The sequence below is a fragment of the Caenorhabditis briggsae genome (genome assembly GCF_000004555.2).
Source record: "Caenorhabditis briggsae complete genome, chrX, whole genome shotgun sequence".
NCBI classification, from domain to species: Eukaryota; Metazoa; Nematoda; class Chromadorea; order Rhabditida; family Rhabditidae; genus Caenorhabditis; species Caenorhabditis briggsae.
The window spans coordinates 6,746,720-6,768,581 of NC_013491.2; the positions used below are offsets into that span (position 1 = coordinate 6,746,720).

The following is a 21,862-nucleotide window of genomic DNA, read 5'->3' on the forward strand; positions in this document are numbered from 1 at the left end:
AATCATGAAAAACCCGCTCAACATTTCGCATAATGCTACCTTCACTTCACCTTTGATCTCAGTTATCTCAAATTCCAGAAGACGTATCAAAAAACCGTTAACTATAGAAATGTTTCTGATATTATGATAAAAATTTTATCAGTGGACACATTTTTGATATATTTTGCAGTAATTGAGATAATTAAGCTCATTGCGCAACTGGTGTTTTTCTTAATCATTCGTGGCAAATTGTGTTTTTAAACGAATGGTAACCTTTTAACTGAAAAATTGGTAGAAAAATCTTAACAAATTTTGTCTGTGAATGTATCTTTATTTCAAATCCAATGAAATTAAAATTTTTTATCAATTTATCGGGCTCTTGAGTAATAATCAAAAACAGGGGGGAGACCTATACTTAACGGGTTACACAAACCTTGAGTATGAGAAATTTTGAAAAAAAGAAGATAATTCAAGTTGAACGGGATGCATCCTTCAACCAATTATTTAACTTGGTGCTCAATTACCGTGTTTTTCTAATAGAAGCCCACTCTCCGACGTGCTTAAAAACATAGAAGCCCATCCTTTGACAATATTTTGTGCAATTCAATTAGTGAAGTTTGTACAATGCAGTTTGTGTATTCGGTTATTGCAGACATTTTCTTTCTTGTTCAAAGATTTTCTGGTGATTTCAGATTTTAGAAATTTCCTGAGATACATTTTGAAAAATAGAAGCTCATTGGCTTCAATGAGAGGAAATACGGTATCTCAATTTCTGGAACACATATCAAAAACGTGTTAACTATGAAAAAGTTGGTAATATAATATCGAATATTTTATCAGTTGACACATTTTCGATACCCCTCATAGAAATTGAGAAAATTGAGCTCGTAATTCAATTATACAGTGGCATTGTAGTAGAGAGTTCGGAGTACTATAAAAACTTGAGATGTTAGGATGACAACATTAGGACTATCGTCAAAAATTTAACTGTTCCGCTGTTGAAAAATTTGCATAGGATCCATGATAAACTAGTTCAAACTTGACAGCGCGAAGGCTCTTCTATTACACGTTTCACAATGCGTGCTATATTTCGTAGAAGATTTGAGCTTTTGAAAATTACATTTTTACCGAATTAAGGCTTCACCAAACCTATACCCTAAAAACTATAAGAAATGCCAAAAATCACAAGTTGAACAGTTCACACTTTTTTCACCTTTTCAATTCCCTCTCTCTCTCTCCCTATTAAATTCGAATTGTGCCAATAAATCAGCTACCGGTCCAAAGCAAACAACCCAAACATCACAATTACCTCTCTTCGTCCCCAGACAAAGGTCATCATCATGTTCCCAGCACCGATTAACTTATTACTACAGACCCCCGCGCATGTTTGTTATTGTTCTTCTTTTTATGAGAGGCACCTGAGACGGATCAAATAGTATTATTACCCTACAACAACCCCCTCGCTTTTCTACTTTTATTTACACTTGGCCCCACCCTTTCGAACACTTTTTCCAATCATATTTCTTTTCAGATGACGTTGTGAAGAGCGCAAATCATTTCTCGGGTTCTTTCTTGAAATTTTGCCACTTCAACCTTTCAACTTTCAATCGTTCAACTATTTGTATAATTGCTTGTTTCTTTTCATTTCAAAAACGTTTCTTTTTCATTCTTCTACTACTTTCAGTTGCAGACATCTTGTTTCTCTCCTTTCTCCACGCTCGTTCAGCTTCCATGTCGTCCTGATGTCGTTCTGCTAATTGGCTTTTGCCTCTAACCCCTCCCCCCCACCCCATCCCTTGTCGCTTTTCTTTCCTTCAAAAATAATTTGAAATTGTTTTCCAATCTTCTCGTTTTCTTCCTCGGGATGGTCGTGTTTTCTTCGATAAGGTTTTATTACGTCTACACAAAAGTCGAGAAGTCGTATAATGTTCTAAATACGGGTTTATTTTTCGGCTTCCAGTGCTCCAACTTATTTTTCATATCCTTTCTCCTTGGCGGCTGTCCTATTTTTTCCCATGCCTTGCATTCTTGATTACTAATTCCCATTGTTGGGGCAAGAAAAAACGAGCGAGAGAGCAAAGCCCACCAAGCACTTCGCTCACTTTTCTCGTTCAGTACAGAATTCTTATATATCCATTTTTGATAGAAGTAGAAATCATGAAATTCAGAATATTCAGATTAGAACTGTAAGCTTTGAAGGCGTTATGAAGATACTATTCTTCTAATACTTAGAAATCCACTTAAATTGCCAATTTTGAGCAGAATTATCTCGATTCTCTCAAGAAATCTTGAAATATATTTTTCTGATAAAAAATGGTGATATAATGGGAAAAATTTTTATTAGTTGACTAATTTACGATATATTTCCTACGAACCGAGATAATTGAGCTCAAAGTGCACTCAATTATCTCAATTCCTATGCAAGATATCAACAATGTGTCAACTATAAACATGTTTCCGTCATCATTATAAACAATTTATCAGTTAACACATTTTTGATATTCCCTATAGAAATCTGGATAATTGAGCTCAAAGTTTACGGTCGGAGAGGTACGTTATTAGAGTGGTACGTTATTAGAGTGTTTATGGTGAATGAAATTTTGGAATTTTCTAATTTTCAGAAGCGGAAACTAAATTTCAGTACCTGAATAAGGAACATAAGTTTTTCAGAGGTTAACATTGTTCAGTCTAGCTCGAACTACCAAATATTTTTTTCAGGTTCGGCTAAATGAAATACCTCAAAACCTGTAATACAACGGCCCCACACTGCCAAGTTTGAGCTCATTTATCTCGGTTCATATATGAGATATCGGAAATCTGTCATCTGATGAAATCATGGTTGTATTACGATGAATACTTTATCTGTTAACAACTTTTTTGAATCGTTGACTGGAATCAAGATAAATTAGTTTAGAAGTCAGGGGCCTTTCTTATACAGGTTTTACATTACATAGTTACCAAGAAATTATTCAGAATTTTCAATTTTTTTTTTTCAGATTGATAGGACATCTTTTTTAAAATCACTCCTCCACTTGTCCTTTAAAACGTTGAAAAAATTATTTTGGAATGTTGGACATAACATTTTTGATATTGGATTTCCGTCCACTTTTCTCTGAAATCGAAACAATTTCGCCCATTGTTTTTTTTATAAATTAGAAATTTGGACTAAAAATTCAGGAATTTCACCTTTTTAACTTTCTGAACTTTCTGAATTGTTTTCTTAATTTGTCTCAACTTTCTACTTACACAAAAAGTTCAAAGTGTCTTTGTGTGTTCCCTTCTACTTAAAATTCGGCGCCCTTTTGGTGTTTTACCATTAATGTCGAATGTTGACGACCGAACCCTTATTTATTTAAGAGGTGCGTTCTCTCTACCAAACTTTTGTCGCTATTTACATTTGGAACAGTTTCTCAACTTTCTTGCTTTCTCTTCTGATTTTTTATCTTCAACATGATGTCATTCTCTTTGAATTGGAGCTCAAAGCACATATTGCCATTCTTCTTTTTTCATTTTCAACCAAGTGTGTTCCTCTTCAAAAATTGAAATGAGCCCCTCTTAGCAATGCTGATTGTATACACATTTTTTGGTGAATTTATGCGTGCTGCTTTTTGACGCCAACGATGACAGATGCTGATTGATAAAAAAGAAGAAAAGAAGAAGAAAAGTGAGGTGTATAGATTTTATGAAGTCATTTGGTGCCACACACGCTCGTCTCCAGACACTATGATTTTTCCAATCCAACGGCTGGTGGTCCCCGCCGTGCGTCCATTGTAACACCTCAAAAATCACTCTGACATATGGACAGAGGGTTTTAAAGTGTTCTAGAAAATAGTGTTCATATATTATTCTTAGGAAAGTTAATATTTTTGTTTTGATTGACTTAAAAAAATAATTTCGTGTTCTAATAGTTCCAAATGACGGTTTTGGTAGCATAATTTTTTTTTCGAAAAGTGATTTTTCATAATATTTCCATTTTTTCTTTTTTCCTCAATTTCCCTTCGTACCAAAATCTTCCAGTTTTTATCACATCCTCTTCAGTAGGTCGCCCCCCCCCAACGATAATCCATTTTCGCGCGAGAAAATAAAGTCCATAGCAAAAATAGAGGTTCTTTTTTGGTTGTTTAATCAAAGTCATGTTCCTGCGCACAGATCAAACTTTTTATATCTGTGTTGGACTGGGAGAGACAAGAATAGATAATGCGGAACATTACATATACTAGTTGTCCCACCGAGAAATCTTTTGACTGGTCTTTTGGTGTTCGCGAACTTGGTCAGATGAGAAAAACAAATCCAAAGATTTCTTATAAGCGGTACTTTGATTTTTTAAATAAAATCCCTTATTTTGATAATGATCTTTGAATTTCTTTATTTGATTCTACCGCATATGCTCTACTAGAATGCCAACCTAATCCTGCACTTTGACCTCAATTATTTCATTTTCTGTGAGAGATATCAAATATATGTCAACTGATAACATGTTGATCATAATATCAACAATACTTTATCGATTGACACATTTTTATATCTCTCATAGAAATCAGGATAATTGCGCTCAAAGTTGAAATCCCGTATTTACTCCAATAGAAGCCACTCAAATAGTCAACTTTGAGCTCAATTATCTTATTTTCTTTGAGACGTATCGAACATATGTCAACAGATAAATTATTAATCATATTATCACTAATATTTTATCGGTTGACAGATTTTTGATATCGTTTACAGAAATCGAGATAATTGAGCTCTAAGATGATGTACCGTATTTACTCTATAAACCTACTCAAACAGTCAACTTTGACCTCAATTATCTTGGTTTCTGTGAAAGATATCAAAAAGTTGTCAACTGTTAAAATATTGGTGATACTATGATAAATAATATATCAGTTGACAAACTTTCGATATCGCTCACGAAAATCGAGATATAGAAGCTCAAACTTGACGGACGTGAGGGCTTGCATTAAAACAAATACGGTATATGATGACGGTCTTTCTTACAGTAATGCGTTATACTGATTCAAAAAATTTTTAACTACATTAGATCTAAATATTTACTTATTCTTGATAAATTGAATATCAAAAAAAGCTACGTTACATTTTTGAACCAAGTTTTCGTTTTATCATCTCTAAATAAATTCAAACCCCATATCCACAAGTGATCAAGTTTTCCTAACAAAAAATCACGTTTGTCCCTTTAAAACTTTTTTCATTATCCTTTTCCCTTAGTAATGCTCATTGTCCTTCTACTTCCTCCAATCCCATCACTCCCATTCGTCCTCTCATCTGATTCCATTTCAAAGAGGAAGCTGTAAATCTTAACGGCCCGGAGAGAAACACACACACACCGGCTGTCTCTTCTTTATTCCCATCGGCGAGTTTCGAAATTTATAACCGGTCAAGTCATTAATTTCTAACAAAGGAATGAGGAGTGAGCGCCAGTCGGATACAAGGTGCCGATTGGCTTGGAATGTAACCTTGGAGAGGAGGGATGCGTTTGTGTGTACAAAGATGGATGATCAAAACCGAAATGGAGGCGAAGATGAGGTTAAGAGCGGTTTTGTGGCGGTCTCAAACACCTGTGTGAGACCTGACACCTTCTTTCTATTCTTTTTTTTCCTTTAGAAACAACTGGTATTTTGAAAATTTTTCAAAAATTTTGAATTTATTTTTGGAAATTACAATCACACTACCTGGATTAGGCTGTTGGGATCTTTGAACTATATCTTCTAAATATTTTCTAAAATAATCCAATTGGGACAGACAATTCAGATTCTCAAAAAAAGTCTGTATCACAGATAACTAACCCGTTGCACCTGTTTTAAAAAGTTCAAATCTCTCAAGTTGCTCCAAAAAAGTTTCAAAAAATTTGTCAACTGGTACGAGCCAGCACTGTCAAAACTTTCCGACACGGCTGCTGCTGTTACGTGGAGTGCATTGACACAAGAAAATTGAATTTTCCTTGTGATTCATAAAAGAAGCCGCCCCAGTTGTTTCCCCTCCATCACTCTTTTCTTAGAGAATCGATCATTCCTCTTGGAACTTTTATTTTATGGTCTTGGCTCGTAAAACTTTATTTTTCCCGATTTGGGAAAAGAATGAAAGCAAAAATTTCCGAGTCTGAAATAGAAGCAATTGTTTTTTTTTGAAGTTCCTAGTTTTTGGATTACTGTAGTCAAGACATTCTTTTCAAAACTTCTGAAAGCTTTGGAAATCTTAATTTTTGAATTACTGTATCAGAATCAGATTTTTCAGAAAAATTAAGTGCTCAATTCTTATTTTTAAAAAACGAAAGCTCAGTTTTTGGATTACTGTAGTCAAGACATTGTTTTCAAAACTTCTGAAAATTTTGGGAATCTCAGTTTTTGAATTACTGTAATCAGAATATACCGGATTCTTCTCGTCTTTTCATAGAAACTACCGTAATCTGACAGAAACCCACCCGTATCTGTCCTCTTTGAGCTCAACTATCTTGGTTTTTAGGAATGTTATCAAAATTTTTTAAACTGATAAATTGTTTGTTGTAATATTAGCAACACTTAATCTGTTGAAATATTTTCTATATCTGTCACAAAAATCGAGATATATAAGCGCAAACTTGAAGTACCGTATTTGAAATTCATCCGAACCGTAAACTTTCGGCTCAATTATTTTGGTCTGTGCAAAAGATATTGAAAGCTTATGAACTGATAAAATATTGGTGATAATATGATAAATAATTTATTAGTTGACAGATTTTTGATATCTTTTACAGAAATCGAGATAAATGAGCTCAAAGTTGAGGTCAAACTTTGGCTTCTATAAAGGCAAATACGGTAGGTACTACATTCAATTACTTACACAGAAAACTTTTTAGTCTCATACAGTATATATTTTCTAGAATCAATTCTTCAACAAAAAATTTTGAGCCGATTTTTTAAATTTCAAGTCAGACATAAGTTTTTTTTTCGGAATTTAAAGGAATTAAAAAAAAAAATTTTAACCAAGTTTTGCCTATTCTCCAAATAAAAATCTCCCAATTTCTACCACATCCCGCCATAAAAAACTAGGAAAAGTGCAAAAGTTTTAGTTCTCAGGATACGTAATATGTAAAAGTGGGAAAAGAACGGTCACTAAAAGAAAAGTACGCCTCCAAAAGTTTCAAATTTTTTGGTTGTTTTTCCTGGAGAGTTTTTGTTTCCGCTCTACTACAAAGAAAGGATGGAGTGCGGACAGACTCTGAGCTATCGGATAGCTGCCCCGCGCGGGATGCCTGTCCGTCCATCTTTTACTGCACGGAAGGAAAGTGACTGCTGCTCCTCCTATTGGTCACTTAAATCATTGATTGTGTGGACAATGGGGTGAGTCGCAGAGAAGCTCTTTCTCTCTCTTGGTGCACAATTTGGTTTTGTCGGAAGAGGAAAAATAGTGTGGTCGGGAAGACGAGGCTAACGGGAAGAGAAAAAGAGTCCCGTCCCCTCCCGTCGGCTCTCTGTTTTCCGCCCGCTAGCCTTCTCTCCCCCCCCCATGTTCGCGCGACTCCTCGGGGTGGTCTTTCTCCTCGGACACTCTTCTTTCTCATTCTAGCTTATACTCCTCCTCCTCCTTCTCTTCCTTACTCCCCGTTTTTCCTTGCCTTCCCGAGAGAGAAAGAGTCTCTCTGAGAACCGTTTGTTTTCTACCTGCGTCTCTTCATCTCGCTAATATTAGGCTATGCACGGACCTTCTCTCTCGTCGCTCTCCGCGCGTAATGCGCACCCTCTGTCTTCCGCGCGCAGCCAGTCCGGAATCACTTTTTTTTGATTGTCTTGTGTATGTTTTTTTCTCCCTATGCGCTGCCGTTTATCCCTATTACGGTTCACCCTTTTTAGTTTCTTGTTCTCTTTTTTGTCCTTTTTTGCAACAAGACACAAAGTTTTCATTTGTGTGGAAAATAGAAAATGTTGCATATTTAGGGGATAGAGGGTCCTTTCGTGCCTTCCCCCCATCATCGACCGGACCAATAAACCTTAGCATGTACCCCCTCGGGTCATGTGTCCTATTTTTTGTGTTTAGAAGATGTACGCGTCAATTTTAGTACAGTAGGAAACAAAACGTTTCTCTTTTCGTTGATTTTTCTTCAATTTTTCATAGTTCAGAAATGGTAGTTTTCAAAACAGGAGTTCGTGATTTCAGAAAACTCTGGATTTTTCAAAAGAAATCCAGTAATTTAATAGAAATTTCAAAATTCAAAATAATAAAAAACTTAGCTATGGAATTTTTAAAATCTACAGTAATCGGATCATTTTATGTTATGTCCTAGAAATGTACTGTTATACATTTAAATAAATACAAAAAAACAGGAAAATCGATTTTCTATTGAAAAATGTTTCTGAATTTTCCCATTTTCTGCATTTTTTGTGACTCTGATGTTGAATCAGATACGTTGACCCTTAGAAAAAAAATAGCGGAATTTTCAATTTTCGAAATCTACAGTGATCAATAATGAATTCCTGGCAATCTCTGAAATTGAAAATCTAGTTTTTTTTCGATTTTCGGAATATCCCTGCTCCATTTTTTCCTCTAAATGCCGATTCTGTATAGGCAATTATCCTTTTTCTTGGCTTTTTTATGACCACTACCATTTAAAAAGCCCTCATCACATTTCCTCCCACAAAAACGACCCAAATTTCTGTTTGCTGAGATCCGCCTTCATTTTCAAATGAGCTTCTCACGCTACAGTAAACCAGTTGAACAGCTGCTTCTTTCCAATTGACATCTTGTCATTTTTCTATGGGATTCTATAGGTCTCCTCGTTCTTCTTCGTAGGAAAATTCTGGAAAATTTAAATTCCTCACAAATATCATTCATTTGTTGTTGTTTTTGACTCCTTGATTCAAATAAGACGGATGAGAAGCGGATGGTCATTATTAGCCAGCCCCAGGAAGACGGATATATAGTTTCCGTTCTGCTCTCATGGTCATCGCAAAAACTTTGAACTCTATTTCTCTATTTTCTGCTCACCCCGAGGATCCGTGTATCCATTTTCCTGGGAGACAGACGAAGTAACTCAATATTCTGAATAAAGTGGACGTATAGAGCACGCGCTTAGTCTACTGAGTAATCGTAAAAATTAGTTCGTAAGGAACATTATCCTTTCGAAAAAAGGGAAATCTCATTCATTTAACAGCCATTTGTATTCAAACTATACATGGAAAGAAAACGAAGCTTTCACCGTGCATTTACTTTTTTCTCGTTTGTCCTACGTCTCCATTCTCATCTATTCTGACATGAATAATCTTCAATTTTCCCAATTCACGCGCGAAAACTCTTTTTCCTTTTCTTCATACTTTACTCTCAAGTTCTGAAGACGTCTTTTCCTCAGAGTTCAAATCCTTTTGATGGTGTGAGACTTCATGTCGTCCATAATTCATTGAATTGTGAGTACGTACTTTCCTATTGTTGTCTCTATCGCTCCTATTTCACGTAATGGAGTCTTTTTTTTTGGATGCTGAGTCATGTTCCCATTTTTATTCTCACGCTCCCACTGTGCAGTATACTTTAAGGTCGTTTCCTTGAACTTTCCTGACCATGTTCCGTCATTCATCCGTTAGTTCATTTTGTGTGGAAAGTTTGGGAATCGATGTGGTCTACAGTATTTTTTTGAGTATCAATTTCAGAATGTATCTGTTACCATGTAACCTGTAATAAGAGGGAATCCACACTCTTAGATGTGAGCTCAATTATCTCGGCCCGTATAAGATATATGAAAAACGTGTTGATTAGAAGGTATTTGTGATATTCTGATAAAAAAAACTTATCAATACTTTTTCCTATCTTTCCCAGGAATCGAGATAAATCAGATTAAAGTTAAAAATTACGAGGCCCTGTTTTACCGGTCAATAAAAGATATGATTCAATCAAAGTTCGGTAACCAAACCATTTTTTTTATATATTTTCAGAATTTCGAAACATTTTTTTAAATTCGAAAATTGCTTTTTTTTTGAAACATTGCAAAACTTTTTGAATATATTTTCTGGTCTTACTGAAAATAACCTCAAATGATTGACTTCCGAATTGCGAACTGGGTAATTTTTTTTTGAGAATTTTTCATCTCGCATTTAGAAACTTTGTTTCCTGTTATTAGTTCAACTTGAAAATTCAAACCATCATTTTGCAAATTGCAAAAAAATCAAATTTTCTTGAACTCAAAAAATCTCGATGCTTTAAAATTTCCTAAAAATCGTTCATGTGTGCTCAAATTTTCAGATTTTTTGAAGAAAAAACGATTTACTCTGAAAACCTGAAATATAGGAAATTCAGGCCCGAAAATGTTTCTACAATTTTCGAACTAGTCCAACAATAGGAAAATTGATAATTCTCAGTTTAAATCCATAATCCCTCACTTTCACACGCTAAATCATCGGCATAGCAATCTCCCACTTCCATTATCCGTAGTGACATGTAATTATCAGGTACACCTTTTGACACAAACACAGACACAATCCCACACTGTCTTTCTCCCACCTCTTCTCACTTTTTCCGCTCGCCACCAACACACTTTCCAATCCTGTCACTATTCTGTTTTGGACCGGTCGCCATGTTAGAAGAGGAGAATGACCTCTTCTGCTGTTTGAACACAATAGGCAGAAGGATCGATAGGTTTTGAATACATGAAAAGAACCGTTCCTTTCTTTCGCTCTCATAATACCCTCAATACCACCAACCATATACCTGTAGAGGTGCGAGTTTAGTTGTTAATCTTTGGGTTTTTGCACCAAGAAAGTTCCCATTCTTTTTCCTTTCCGCATAAAATATCCGGATCATAACCGTGCGGAAAACTTGCTCTCTCCCTAAAATCAATAATATATGATCATAAGATTGCAATATTAGCCGATTGTTTGCTCACCTTATTTCCCCCCAATTCTCTCATTCCACCTTTACCTCTCTACTTATTGAATCTTACTTGGTGGAGGGCTCACCTGTTCTTTTTTTTTTGCTGGCTGCGGGTTTTAGAATTTTTTTTGATGATTTTTTATCAAACGAATTATCAGATTATCAATGGGTCGAAATTTTGTGCCATTTTCCAATTTATTACAGCCTATGAGCTCATTATTGCATGCTATTCCAAAATTATTCACTTCGAACACTTATCTTCATCACATGTCAAAAACTCAGTCAAGCGTTTCTCTAAAAGCTTTTTTTCTTTTTTCTCCTCTTCATTTCAAAAATTAATGAAACCCTAATTTTTCATTCTTTAGCCTTTTTCAAAAAGTTCGTTGCTCTCCAACTCTTGTAAACGCTTCAGCTTTTCTCACACTTTTTTGATTTATTATTCTGGTAGCCGGGGGAAAGGATAGCACAAAAAAAAGAATGGGGTGGGGTCCCCCAAATGTGTATTGAGGAAGGAAAAACGCTTGTGCTGTTTCTGTGTATGCTGGTGGGACACATTGCTTTGGGTGTCGCGGCTCTTAGAGCCAAAGTGTTGATCTTTTCTGGTCCCAAAGGGAGATTTTCGCCGCCATTTCATACTGGGGATAACCATGTTATAGACACTGAGAACGAGTTCTTTCAAATTTTTCGAGAAGATTTTGGGTACATTTTTCATGAGGTTTCTAGAAGATTACTGTAGTTTTGAAAAATAGAGTTTTGCTAAATCTATTTTGAGGGAAGATCAGTCAAAATAATAAACCATAACTTAGAAGGGCTATTAGGAACTAGCCAAAATGCCAAATTTTTACATCCAGCCCATCCAAACTGTCAACTCTAAGCTCAATTATTTCGATTCCGGTGAAAGATATAAACTATCTATCAACTAATGAAATATTGGTGACATTATGGTAAACAATTTATCAATTGACAATTTTATGATGTTTTTCACAGATACCGAGCAAATTGAGCTCAAGGTTGACGATTTGAGTGAGCTCATAGCAACCCAAAAGTAGGGTCTGAAAAATGTGTTTCACTAGCCTGTTTCACTGAAAGATTTTGACCCAATTTGTGAAGTTCAGATTTTTTTCTTAGCAGTTTTGGATAAGTACGCGCTGAAATTACAATTTGAAACCTGTAAAATAAAAAGAAACAAATCCTTCAAATTTCAAGAAAAAAAGGACAAATATTAAGTACTTTTTAGACCCTCATAATTGGCAACTTTCGACTAATTTTAGCTCGTAAACAGTTAAATATGCTGCCCCAATTAACTCTCACATTTAAACCAATTTATCTCGGTTCCTGTGAAAAGTATCAAAAACTGGTTAACAAAAAAAAATATAGATAATTTGACGGAAAATATTTTATCAGTTGATAGACTTTTGATATTTCTTCCAGGAAATGAGATACATGGCTTTGAAGATGACGGTTTGGGTGCCATTAGGATATTCTGGATTTTTGGTCCACACCACTAAATCTTTTCATAAACCGATGCCTCCAGAATTTCCCAATAATTTTCAACCATTGGCCATTGTACCTCACACTTTCTCTGTTCATCCCATCGACAGCTGTCTCCTCCTACTTCCTTCAAACATTTTTTTGTGCTGAACTTGTCTTTTTGTTATGCGGATTGAGGTATTGCGGGTACACCTACGCCTCTCTTCTCACACTCAAGTTCTCAATCATTGAAAGAACTCAACAGCTGATAAGAAAAATCAAAATCGGAGCAAAAGAAGCATCTCTGATTTCATTTCCGTTGTGTGAAAAGAGAAGCAAGTGAAACAAAACAATAAAAACATTATTATTGTTATTATTCTACCTCTTTTCTAAGCTTGTACTGCAAAAAATCCAGTTTTACTTTCTAAAGGTACTAGTCATATTCTTCAATACAAACGATTTTTTATCTCATTTTGATTAATGCGGTGATAAAATCGACACTATCATTTGACGATGTACCTCTCTCTCTCTCTCTCTCTCTCTCTATCGCAGTCCATTGTGTTCCCAGACCCGCGCAATTATGTCGGAGGTCATAGTTATCAAGTCTTGATAAAAAAAAGTAGACCAGTCTTTTCTTATTCACCCTTTTTTCCTTCCCGTATCTTCTCTTTTTCTCTTCTTGTCTTTGCTACTCTTCAAAATGTGAGGTGGATTGATGAGAGAAGGGTATTAGAAAGCCAAGTGTCATCACTAGACCTTTGGGAACGCTGACTAATTGCTGTTTCTCTCTCTCTGTGGCGCCAGTAGTAGTTGTTTTAGTTGCTTCTTCTTCCGTTTTTTCCTTATCGTCCCTTTTTAGGCCTTCGTTTTTCTTTTTTTTTCACTTTTTAAGTGCCATCTCTTTTTTCTCATTCCTTTTCTCCATTCGGTTCGTTCCATCTACGATTTTTTCTCCTCTTTTCTCTGTTTTCCGATTTATCAGAAAATGTATTCTGAGCCCCCCGTCCGTTTTCCCCATTCTTTTCTCAAAGAATAGGCCTAAAAGGAAAAAGGAAGCAAGAATAATTTTGCATTGACTCCCTCTCTCAGCTTCTCTGTGCTACTTGGGGTGCGGCCCCCCCATTCCGAGACGATGGGGCTAGTACACTTCTAGAACAACATGAGGTCAAGCTCATAAGGGAGCGGAAAATGTAGGACAGAGGCGGTTTCCGATCCATTGTTAGAATAGAAGAGAAAATCTGATTCATAGCCTTTTTTCTTCGGTTCTTTTTTTTTGGTTCTTTGAGCTCAATAAACTAGAAAAATCTAAAAACCCAAATCCCTCATTCCTTTGTCTTTGAACTACGTTGGTCATTCGTTTGATTTGATTTCCACATCCAATAAAATTTGCATATTGAAATATGCAATGTGCCACCCCACCCTCGTTTGTAACTTTCGATTTTTTCTGCACTTTTTGGGGGGAAATCGACTTCCTCATTTTTTTTTCTCACTGTAGTGAAACTCCGATTCTTTATTTAACATTTTGTTTGGTATTTTGAAAATTGTTGAGCATTTGAAGCTTATTTTTAGACACATTTCCAGATAAGAAAAAGCAAAAAAATGGATTCAAAAAACTATTTTTCTTTTTGTCAAACTGACAGAAAATACATTCAGTGGTGTTAGGCGGGTTTCCTTGAGCAATTGTAAGCCGAAATATTCTGAATTTTTTTTATTCTGAGAGTTTTCTTCAAGTTCTCTGAATTTGATTAATTTATCTCGATTGATTATAAGTGAGGGAATTATAGAATTTCAAAGTTTTTAAATTTTTTTTTTGAAAACCTCTCTTGAATATTCTGAGATTTTAAGAATAAATAGGCAAAAATTTTTGAACTCTAAAATTATTAAAACGTGGATTTTTACAAATTCAGATTTTATCTTAAAGTCCAATGTACATTTTCCCTGTCTTCGAGCATCTCTTGATTTCGTTGAGAACTATCTAGCATGATACTATTATAAATCAATCCTAAACAAGTTTCTTAATGAGTCATCAGAGGCATTTAAGGTCCAGAAATTCCATAAAATGCAACAAATCTTATAGATCCCAATGTTCGATATCCCCCTCTCCCCCAATTCTCGCATCCTCACCACCATTAATATCTATTTAGAAGATAAGCATCGCCTCCTCCTCATCTCAAATCAATATATACAAAATGTAGATCACGGCTTCTTGTTCTTATCCTTCTTGATTCCGAATATATTCTCACCACACACACACACACACACACACAGCTAGTGCCCCTCCGGCTGTTGCCTTTTTGGAAGATGCTGTTTCCATTCTCTTCATTGACGTCGTCCGACCTTCATCATTATTCGGGAAGAGAGGAGAAGAAAGGATAGAAAGAGAGGAAGAGAGGAAGAGAATGAGATGGTGCCTTCTGTTCGGAATCAAGGCGACTATTCTTGCGGCCTTCGACACACAGACACAGTCACTTATTCACAACCTGGTCAGGTCTTGACCACACGGGCTTGTCATCTCAATTTCTCACGTTTCGATCTCTATAGAATTTCAAATTTCTAAAATTTCCGAAAATTTTTGGGAATTTTGGTGGACCACCACATTGTTTATGTTTTGGGGTTTAGCTTCCTCTTCTCTATACGTAAACAAAAGTTCGAAATTTTTCTCTTTCCGATTTTCAATGGGTGACATCGGATAAGCTTAAAAAATGTTTCACATGTGAACAATTTGTGCATTTCTCACTTTTCCTCCTCCCATTTTTCTTTTCAGAGCCCTCAGGAAAAACAGTGTAATAATGCTGGACGTATGCTCTCTTCCTCGCCCCGTCCACTAAAACTTTTTCCCATCTTCTTGCCTCGAATGCACTCCTTATCGATCTAGTTATCATATCATTTTTTTCTAGTACAAACATTGTACACCATTTCATAAAAAACTATTAGTTTAAGGTTGACCAGTGAGTCATATTTTGGGTGACATTCATTCAGCGAGTTAGTCATATTTTTTGGGGTTACCTCGTTTTTGTAATATCGTTTTCCTTTCTTATAATTTCATTCGATACTGTCTTACCCTAATTTTTCAATTTCCAGGTTCAACCAAACAATCCGGCGAGTCACCCACATTGTGGTTCTTAACTTCGGCGTGCTTCCACGCCGCCAAATTCCACAAGAATCATGTCAGGACTCGATGAGATTGATTTGAATTCTCTAAGGGTGAGGTTTTGTTCTTGAAGGCCACCCACAGTGGAACAAAAAACTTTTTATGGTATTAGGTATCGACTCATTTCATTTCCTTTGTGTCGAATCCCCGATATTTCGCAACTATTTCCAAACATCTTGTTGATCCTACACACAGAACAAAATGCTCGGAAGCAAAAGCATTGTGTTGGGGGCGATGTAACTATTTTGTGTCTTCAAAAATCAACTTGGTTGATGTTAAAAATTGTCAAATTTATAGAGAAGAAAACATAAAAGTTACACAATTATAATTCTAATTCTCATAGAGAAAATGAAGGAGGTTTTAGAGAGAAAAAAGAAATACTACAAAATTCAATCAAAAATTTAATTTTCAGGATCCAGCTGGAATCTTCGAGTTAATTGAGGTTGTTGGAAATGGAACTTACGGGCAAGTATATAAAGGACGACATTCAAAACCCAACAGTTAGCCGCTATTAAAATTATGAATATCAATGAGGAGGAGGAGGATGAAATTAAATTAGAAATTAATATGCTGAAAAAGGTAAGACTCATTTTTTGATTTTTTTTCTCAAAAATTGAATTACAGTACTCTCACCATCGGAATGTTGCCACTTATTACGGAGCATTCATCAAAAAATTACCCTCGTCCACGGGAAAACATGACCAATTATGGTTGGTCATGGAGTTCTGTGGTAGTGGATCGATTACGGATCTCGTTAAAACCTCGAAATCAGGATCACTCAAAGAAGAATGGATTGCCTACATTTGTAGGGAAATTTTGAGAGTAAGTCGGTAAATTAAAAAAAAATATATTACTGCATTTCTCGCAGGGTCTCTATCACCTCCATCAAAGTAAAGTGATCCATCGTGACATCAAGGGGCAAAATGTGCTTTTGACTGATAATGCAGAAGTGAAATTAGTGGATTTTGGAGTTTCGGCGCAGATGGATAAGACTGTAGGACGACGGAATACTTTCATTGGTACTCCATATTGGATGGCTCCCGAAGTTATTGCATGTGACGAGAATCCAGAAGCCACTTATGATTCAAGATCGGATTTATGGTCATTAGGTAGGCATTTTGAAAAAAAAGGAAAAATCCAGTCAAGCTAATTTTGATGCATCTTCCTTCGTCATTTACCGAAATTCTCTAATAAAAGCTCAAGCCCTCATCTTCGAGCTGATTTATTTCGATTCGAGTGAGAGGTATCATAAATTCGACAACTGTTAAATTATTTATCATAATACCAAAAATATTTTATCAATCGTCAGATTTCTGATATCTTTTACAGTAATAGACATAATTGAGATAAAAGTGCACGTACAGAGTTAGCTTCTTTTAAAGAAAATACGGTAATTGCATTGATACTGTAGTAAAATGAGCAAAACAAGGATTTGAAACAAGAAAACCAAAACAAAATAAATCTTAATCCCATGACTCATTGCTATGGAACACAATCTTATCGAATTTAGGAATCACTGCATTGGAAATGGCCGAAGGTCATCCTCCCTTGTGCGATATGCATCCGATGAGAGCGTTGTTTTTGATTCCACGCAACCAGCCGCCAAAATTGAAAAAGAACAAAAAATGGACAAAAAAGTTCGAAACTTTTATTGGTGAGAAAACCAATCCTGAAAAGAAAAACTCATAAGAACATTTCAGAGACCGTGCTAGTAAAAGACTACCATCACCGACCCTACACAGAAGCTCTACTTCGACATCAGTTTATCAAGGAACAACCGCATGAACGAACTATACGGCATTCTATTAAAGAGCATATTGATAGGAATCGTAGGGTCAAGAAAGACGATGGCGACTACGAGTACTCGGGAAGTGAGGATGATGAGCCACCACCAAACCATCGTGGGCCATCAATGGGTATCCGAGATGACACTGAGAGCTGTTCAATGATTCCAATGGAGAACACCCTTCGAAAGGGATTCCAGAAGATTCAAGAGAACAATCGCCGATTCGCGGAACCCGGAGTACAACAGTTGAGACGTCTGCCACAACAACCAGTGCCACCGCCATCCCAATACCCACCATCTAGGTATATCGAACCGTCACGACGTGAAGCTGATGTCAAACTTCGAGCTGTTTCATCTCGAGGAGCCGCCGACGGACCACGACATTCGCCAGCAGCAAGGCCTCGGCCAGTGAGTCATCACCAGGTTTTGTTTTTGACCCCTTTTTGTACCTAATCAGTGTAAAAAGTCATCAAATGGGTTGTGAATGTGTGCCTAACAAAAATAATCAAAAACATTAATGTGTCGCAAGTTTTTGGGTGTGGTCGTGATTAATTAACCTTTTTTAATGAGAGCGTCCGGGACGACGTTAACATTTTGAGCGGCGTGAACTCGTGAAAGCTGTCAGTTAAGATCGAATTTAATTTTGATGGAATGTGTTTCTGGACATTAAATTTCTTTCGTGCAAAACAATATACCGTAAAAACTATAATACAAGGTCTCCCAAACTGTCAACTTTGAGCTCAATTATCTCGATTCCTGTGGAAATTACCGAAATTTTGTCAACTGGTGAATTGTTAATCATAATATAATAAAAATTTTAATAGTTGACCCATTTTCGATAATTTCTACGGGAATAGAGATAAATAAGCTTAAAGCTAGCGGCTCTGTGACCTTCTATTTAAAAGTTTACGATTGGTTTTCGTGAATTCAACAGATACTGAGTAGCAGAAACATATCAATTCAAAATTACTTGGAACATTTACTGTCTTTTACCTCACTAACCCTTTGATGAATTTTCTTTAAAATCGATATCTAAGTACTATATTTAATTTAATTTTCAGCGTTCTCCACAACAAGTGCACCCAGCAGCGCCACATTTGGCCGATCTCGCCAACTATGAAAAACGAAGACGCTCCGAACGGGAAGAACGCCGAGAACGAGAACGTGCCGCTCATCATCAAATGCCAATCGCTCGTGTATCAGCCAGCGTTCCAGCTCCACAACAATCCCGCAAGATGTCCGAACCTCTCCTAATCAGCCATCATGCCAAACCGGAAGATCTCGATGTGCTGGCCAGTGAACTTTCCAAAATCGGAGGACTTCGTAATGGACGTAGTCGTGAGGAGAGCATGAGCCCACCACCTCCGGCGCCTCCACCACGCGAAGCGTCCATTTCTTCAATCACCGACTCTGTTGACGTCAGTGAAACGGAGAATGGAGCAGATGCAGAGTGGGACGATTTGAAGGACCTTATGATGAACGGCGAGAGCACACTGCGCGGACCGAATAAGCCTCTTCCGCCGACGCCGACAGATGGCGAGAATACACTTGTGTCAGATGCGCGACGCAATGGTAATGGAAGTGCTCATGGTCATGGAGGTTATAAAGCAAAGAGTGCTCTTCCAGAGGTTTGTTGAATAGGGGTCATGAAGAAAATACAACTGCAAACAAATGATTTTGGGCAAAACTTTGAAAAAAAAAAGAACATTTTGAACCATAACTGAACCTGCACACTGTTAATATGAAAAACGTTGATATGGAAAAAAGTGATTTCGTAATATTTATAGTTTTCGAAGAGATTAAAATATATAATGGTGCCGGTCCATAAAATATACAAAAACGTATTATCAGTGGATTGATGGTCATTTTGACCACTTTCAGGAATATAAAGCTTAGATGTTAAGTTGCCGATAACTTTGAAATTTTCGAAATTATTAAAAACATGACAGCCGAGCTTCACACTCCTGAAAATGGTCTAAATGACCTAAAATCAACTGGAAAACTTTTTGTAGACTCTATTGACCGGTACTGTAGATTTAGTTTGTGAAGAGGTTCAAATCATCAGTAGCTATAATATCACTGAATAGTAGATTCAATCAATTAAATTTCAGGTCCGTCCCGGCATCATCTCCCTCGACGACGATGATAGTGATTCCGACAACGAGGACACCAACGAGCCGCTCATGTTCAAGCCAATTGTACGTTCCATCGCTTCTAATTTGTCTTGTATAACAGTTCTTTCCATTATCCAGAATGCCTCAAGCTCGCGCGGAGCACTACCAGACCTCCTTCCAAAATCTCCACAACTCCGTCGCCCGGAAACTGCTTCTACTCGTCCGATAGGAGATACATCAGATGAAGTGAGTTTTTTTTTTTTTTTGAAATTTTGTTTTGAAGAAATAGTTCAAAAAATTAAAACTGAAAATTAAAAATCTAGAGCGCCTCCCTGTTTGGAAGTTTCTATGTAAGTTGGGGAATTTCAGTTTCGTCATTTTTATACCTTGGAAATTAGGTTTTAGCTACATCCTTAGCCTTCCTATGTTATTTTTTGATTTTTCTTTTTTTTTATCTGGGCTGCTCAGAAATCGATGTTGTAAACGTTTTTTTTTCAACCAAGATAAAACATTTTTCTTCCAAAAAGACTCTATTTTCAGCAATCCAATGGATCTGACAGCCGCGCCTCAATTCAAAACTCATTTTCGAGTCGTGACCGTGAAAAGTCGTTTGTTGGATACTTTGGTGGTGGCGCTGGAGCTGGTGGTGGTACTGTCAATCGTCCAGGACGACCACAAGATGTGAATCAAGTGCAAGTGAATGTGACGCCGCATTCTAATGGCACATCAGCTGATAACGATGCTCCGGAGATTCGTAAATACAAGAAAAAGTTCAGTGGAGAGATTCTGTGTGCCGCACTCTGGGGAGTCAACTTGCTCATTGGAACTGACAGTGGTCTGATGCTTCTGGACCGCAGTGGACAAGGAAAAGTGTACCCACTCATCAGTCGCCGCCGTTTTGATCAAATGACTGTTCTGGAAGGCCAAAACATTCTCGTGACAATTTCCGGCAGGAAGAGAAGGATCAGAGTTTATTATCTGAACTGGCTACGACAGAAGATTCTTAGAACTGAGGTAGTTCCAGGTGATAATATGGCAAACCTCATCATTTCAATGTTTTCAGGGAGCTGGAAGCGCAAATACAACTGAAAAACGGAATGGATGGGTGAACGTAGGAGACTTGCAAGGAGCGATTCACTTCAAGATTGTGAGATATGAAAGAATAAAGTTCCTAGTGGTCGGACTGGAGAAATCCATTGAAATCTATGCGTGGGCACCAAAACCATACCACAAGTTCATGAGCTTCAAATCATTTGGCTCGTTGAATCAAGCTCCATTGATTGTGGACCTCACGGTTGAGGAGAATGCCAGACTAAAAGTTCTCTACGGATCTGTTGGAGGCTTCCACGCAATTGATTTGGACTCGGCAGCTGTTTATGATATCTACACACCATCGCAGGTAAGAATTAAAAAAATGTAGACTTCTTGATGAAAAACTATTTTCAGAGCGGCCCAACAACAACTCCACATTGCATCGTAGTCCTTCCCAACTCCAATGGCATGCAGCTGCTTCTTTGTTATGACAGTAAGCGAACCGGGAATCCAACATTTTTTCAAAACGTTGAATTTTTCAGACGAGGGAGTCTATGTTAACACCTATGGCCGCATGACAAAAAATGTGGTGCTTCAATGGGGCGAGATGCCAAGCAGTGTGGCTTACATTTCTACTGGACAAATCATGGGATGGGGAAATAAAGCCATCGAGATCAGATCTGTGGACACTGGTCATCTAGATGGAGTTTTCATGCATAAGAAGGCTCAGAAGCTGAAATTCCTGTGCGAGAGAAATGACAAGGTAAGAAGGGTTCAGTGCAGCCTTGTTTAAATCGGGGACATCGGAAATCCGGTATTCCCGGTTTTCCCGAAATTTTTGGCAGGTAATTCGGAGGATACAAACGTTTTGAGGTCATTAATGTACGAAACAATTTTTTCAAAATACCTGAAAATCCGAATTTCGTACCCCGAATTAATAATTTTGTACCCCTCAATCCCTTTGTGCCCCATTGTACCCCCAAAATGTCGTTCCCTCCGGATTATGTGCTAAAAACTTTTTTGAATAAAAAAGTTTGTTGGAAAAATGTTTGAAAACAATTGATCCTTATTGTTTCAAATAAGTTTCTGCTTATTTTCTCTCAATTTCTTGCTTTTTTTTGTTATTTTTCACGAAAATGCATTGGAATCTAGTTAGAAACGTAAAGAAATCTCTAATAACAAACACAAAATTGAAGGAATCAGGCAAAAATTGACCACTTTACGAGTTTTTCCCGATTTTTTACAAATTCGCGATATATAATTTTAAATGAAATATTATTTAAAAAAACTAAAAAGTTATTTCCCGAACAAAAATGTTTTATTGCTCTTCAAAATTCAATTTTTCAGGTGTTCTTCTCCTCTGCAAAAGGTGGCGGCTCTTGCCAAATCTATTTCATGACTCTGAACAAACCAGGACTCACTAATTGGTAATCAGAACAATTTTCCATTTAAGTAATAATTATTTATGTGATTTTTCCATTCGAA

At 36.7% G+C, this 21,862-nt stretch overlaps 1 protein-coding gene across 2 annotated transcripts; it reads left to right on the plus strand.

The window, feature by feature from the left end:
- Positions 1-15,459: 15,459 nt before the first annotated feature.
- On the plus strand, positions 15,460-21,808 carry Cbr-mig-15 (the record flags this gene model as incomplete). Of its 2 annotated transcripts, XM_045239309.1 has the most annotated exons (16): positions 15,460-15,503; positions 15,858-15,877; positions 15,951-16,024; positions 16,070-16,267; positions 16,314-16,554; positions 16,956-17,099; positions 17,146-17,654; positions 18,293-18,859; positions 19,343-19,429; positions 19,484-19,591; positions 19,669-19,695; positions 19,886-20,359; positions 20,409-20,744; positions 20,792-20,870; positions 20,920-21,140; positions 21,725-21,808. In XM_045239309.1, 16 exons carry the CDS (start codon positions 15,460-15,462, stop codon positions 21,806-21,808), a joined length of 3,213 nt encoding a protein of 1,070 aa, XP_045100872.1. The 2 variants fall into 2 exon arrangements, with proteins under 2 accessions (XP_045100872.1, XP_045100873.1); XM_045239310.1 differs by lacking the exon at positions 19,669-19,695 and having other exon boundaries at positions 17,146-17,639.
- Positions 21,809-21,862: the final 54 nt, after the last annotated feature.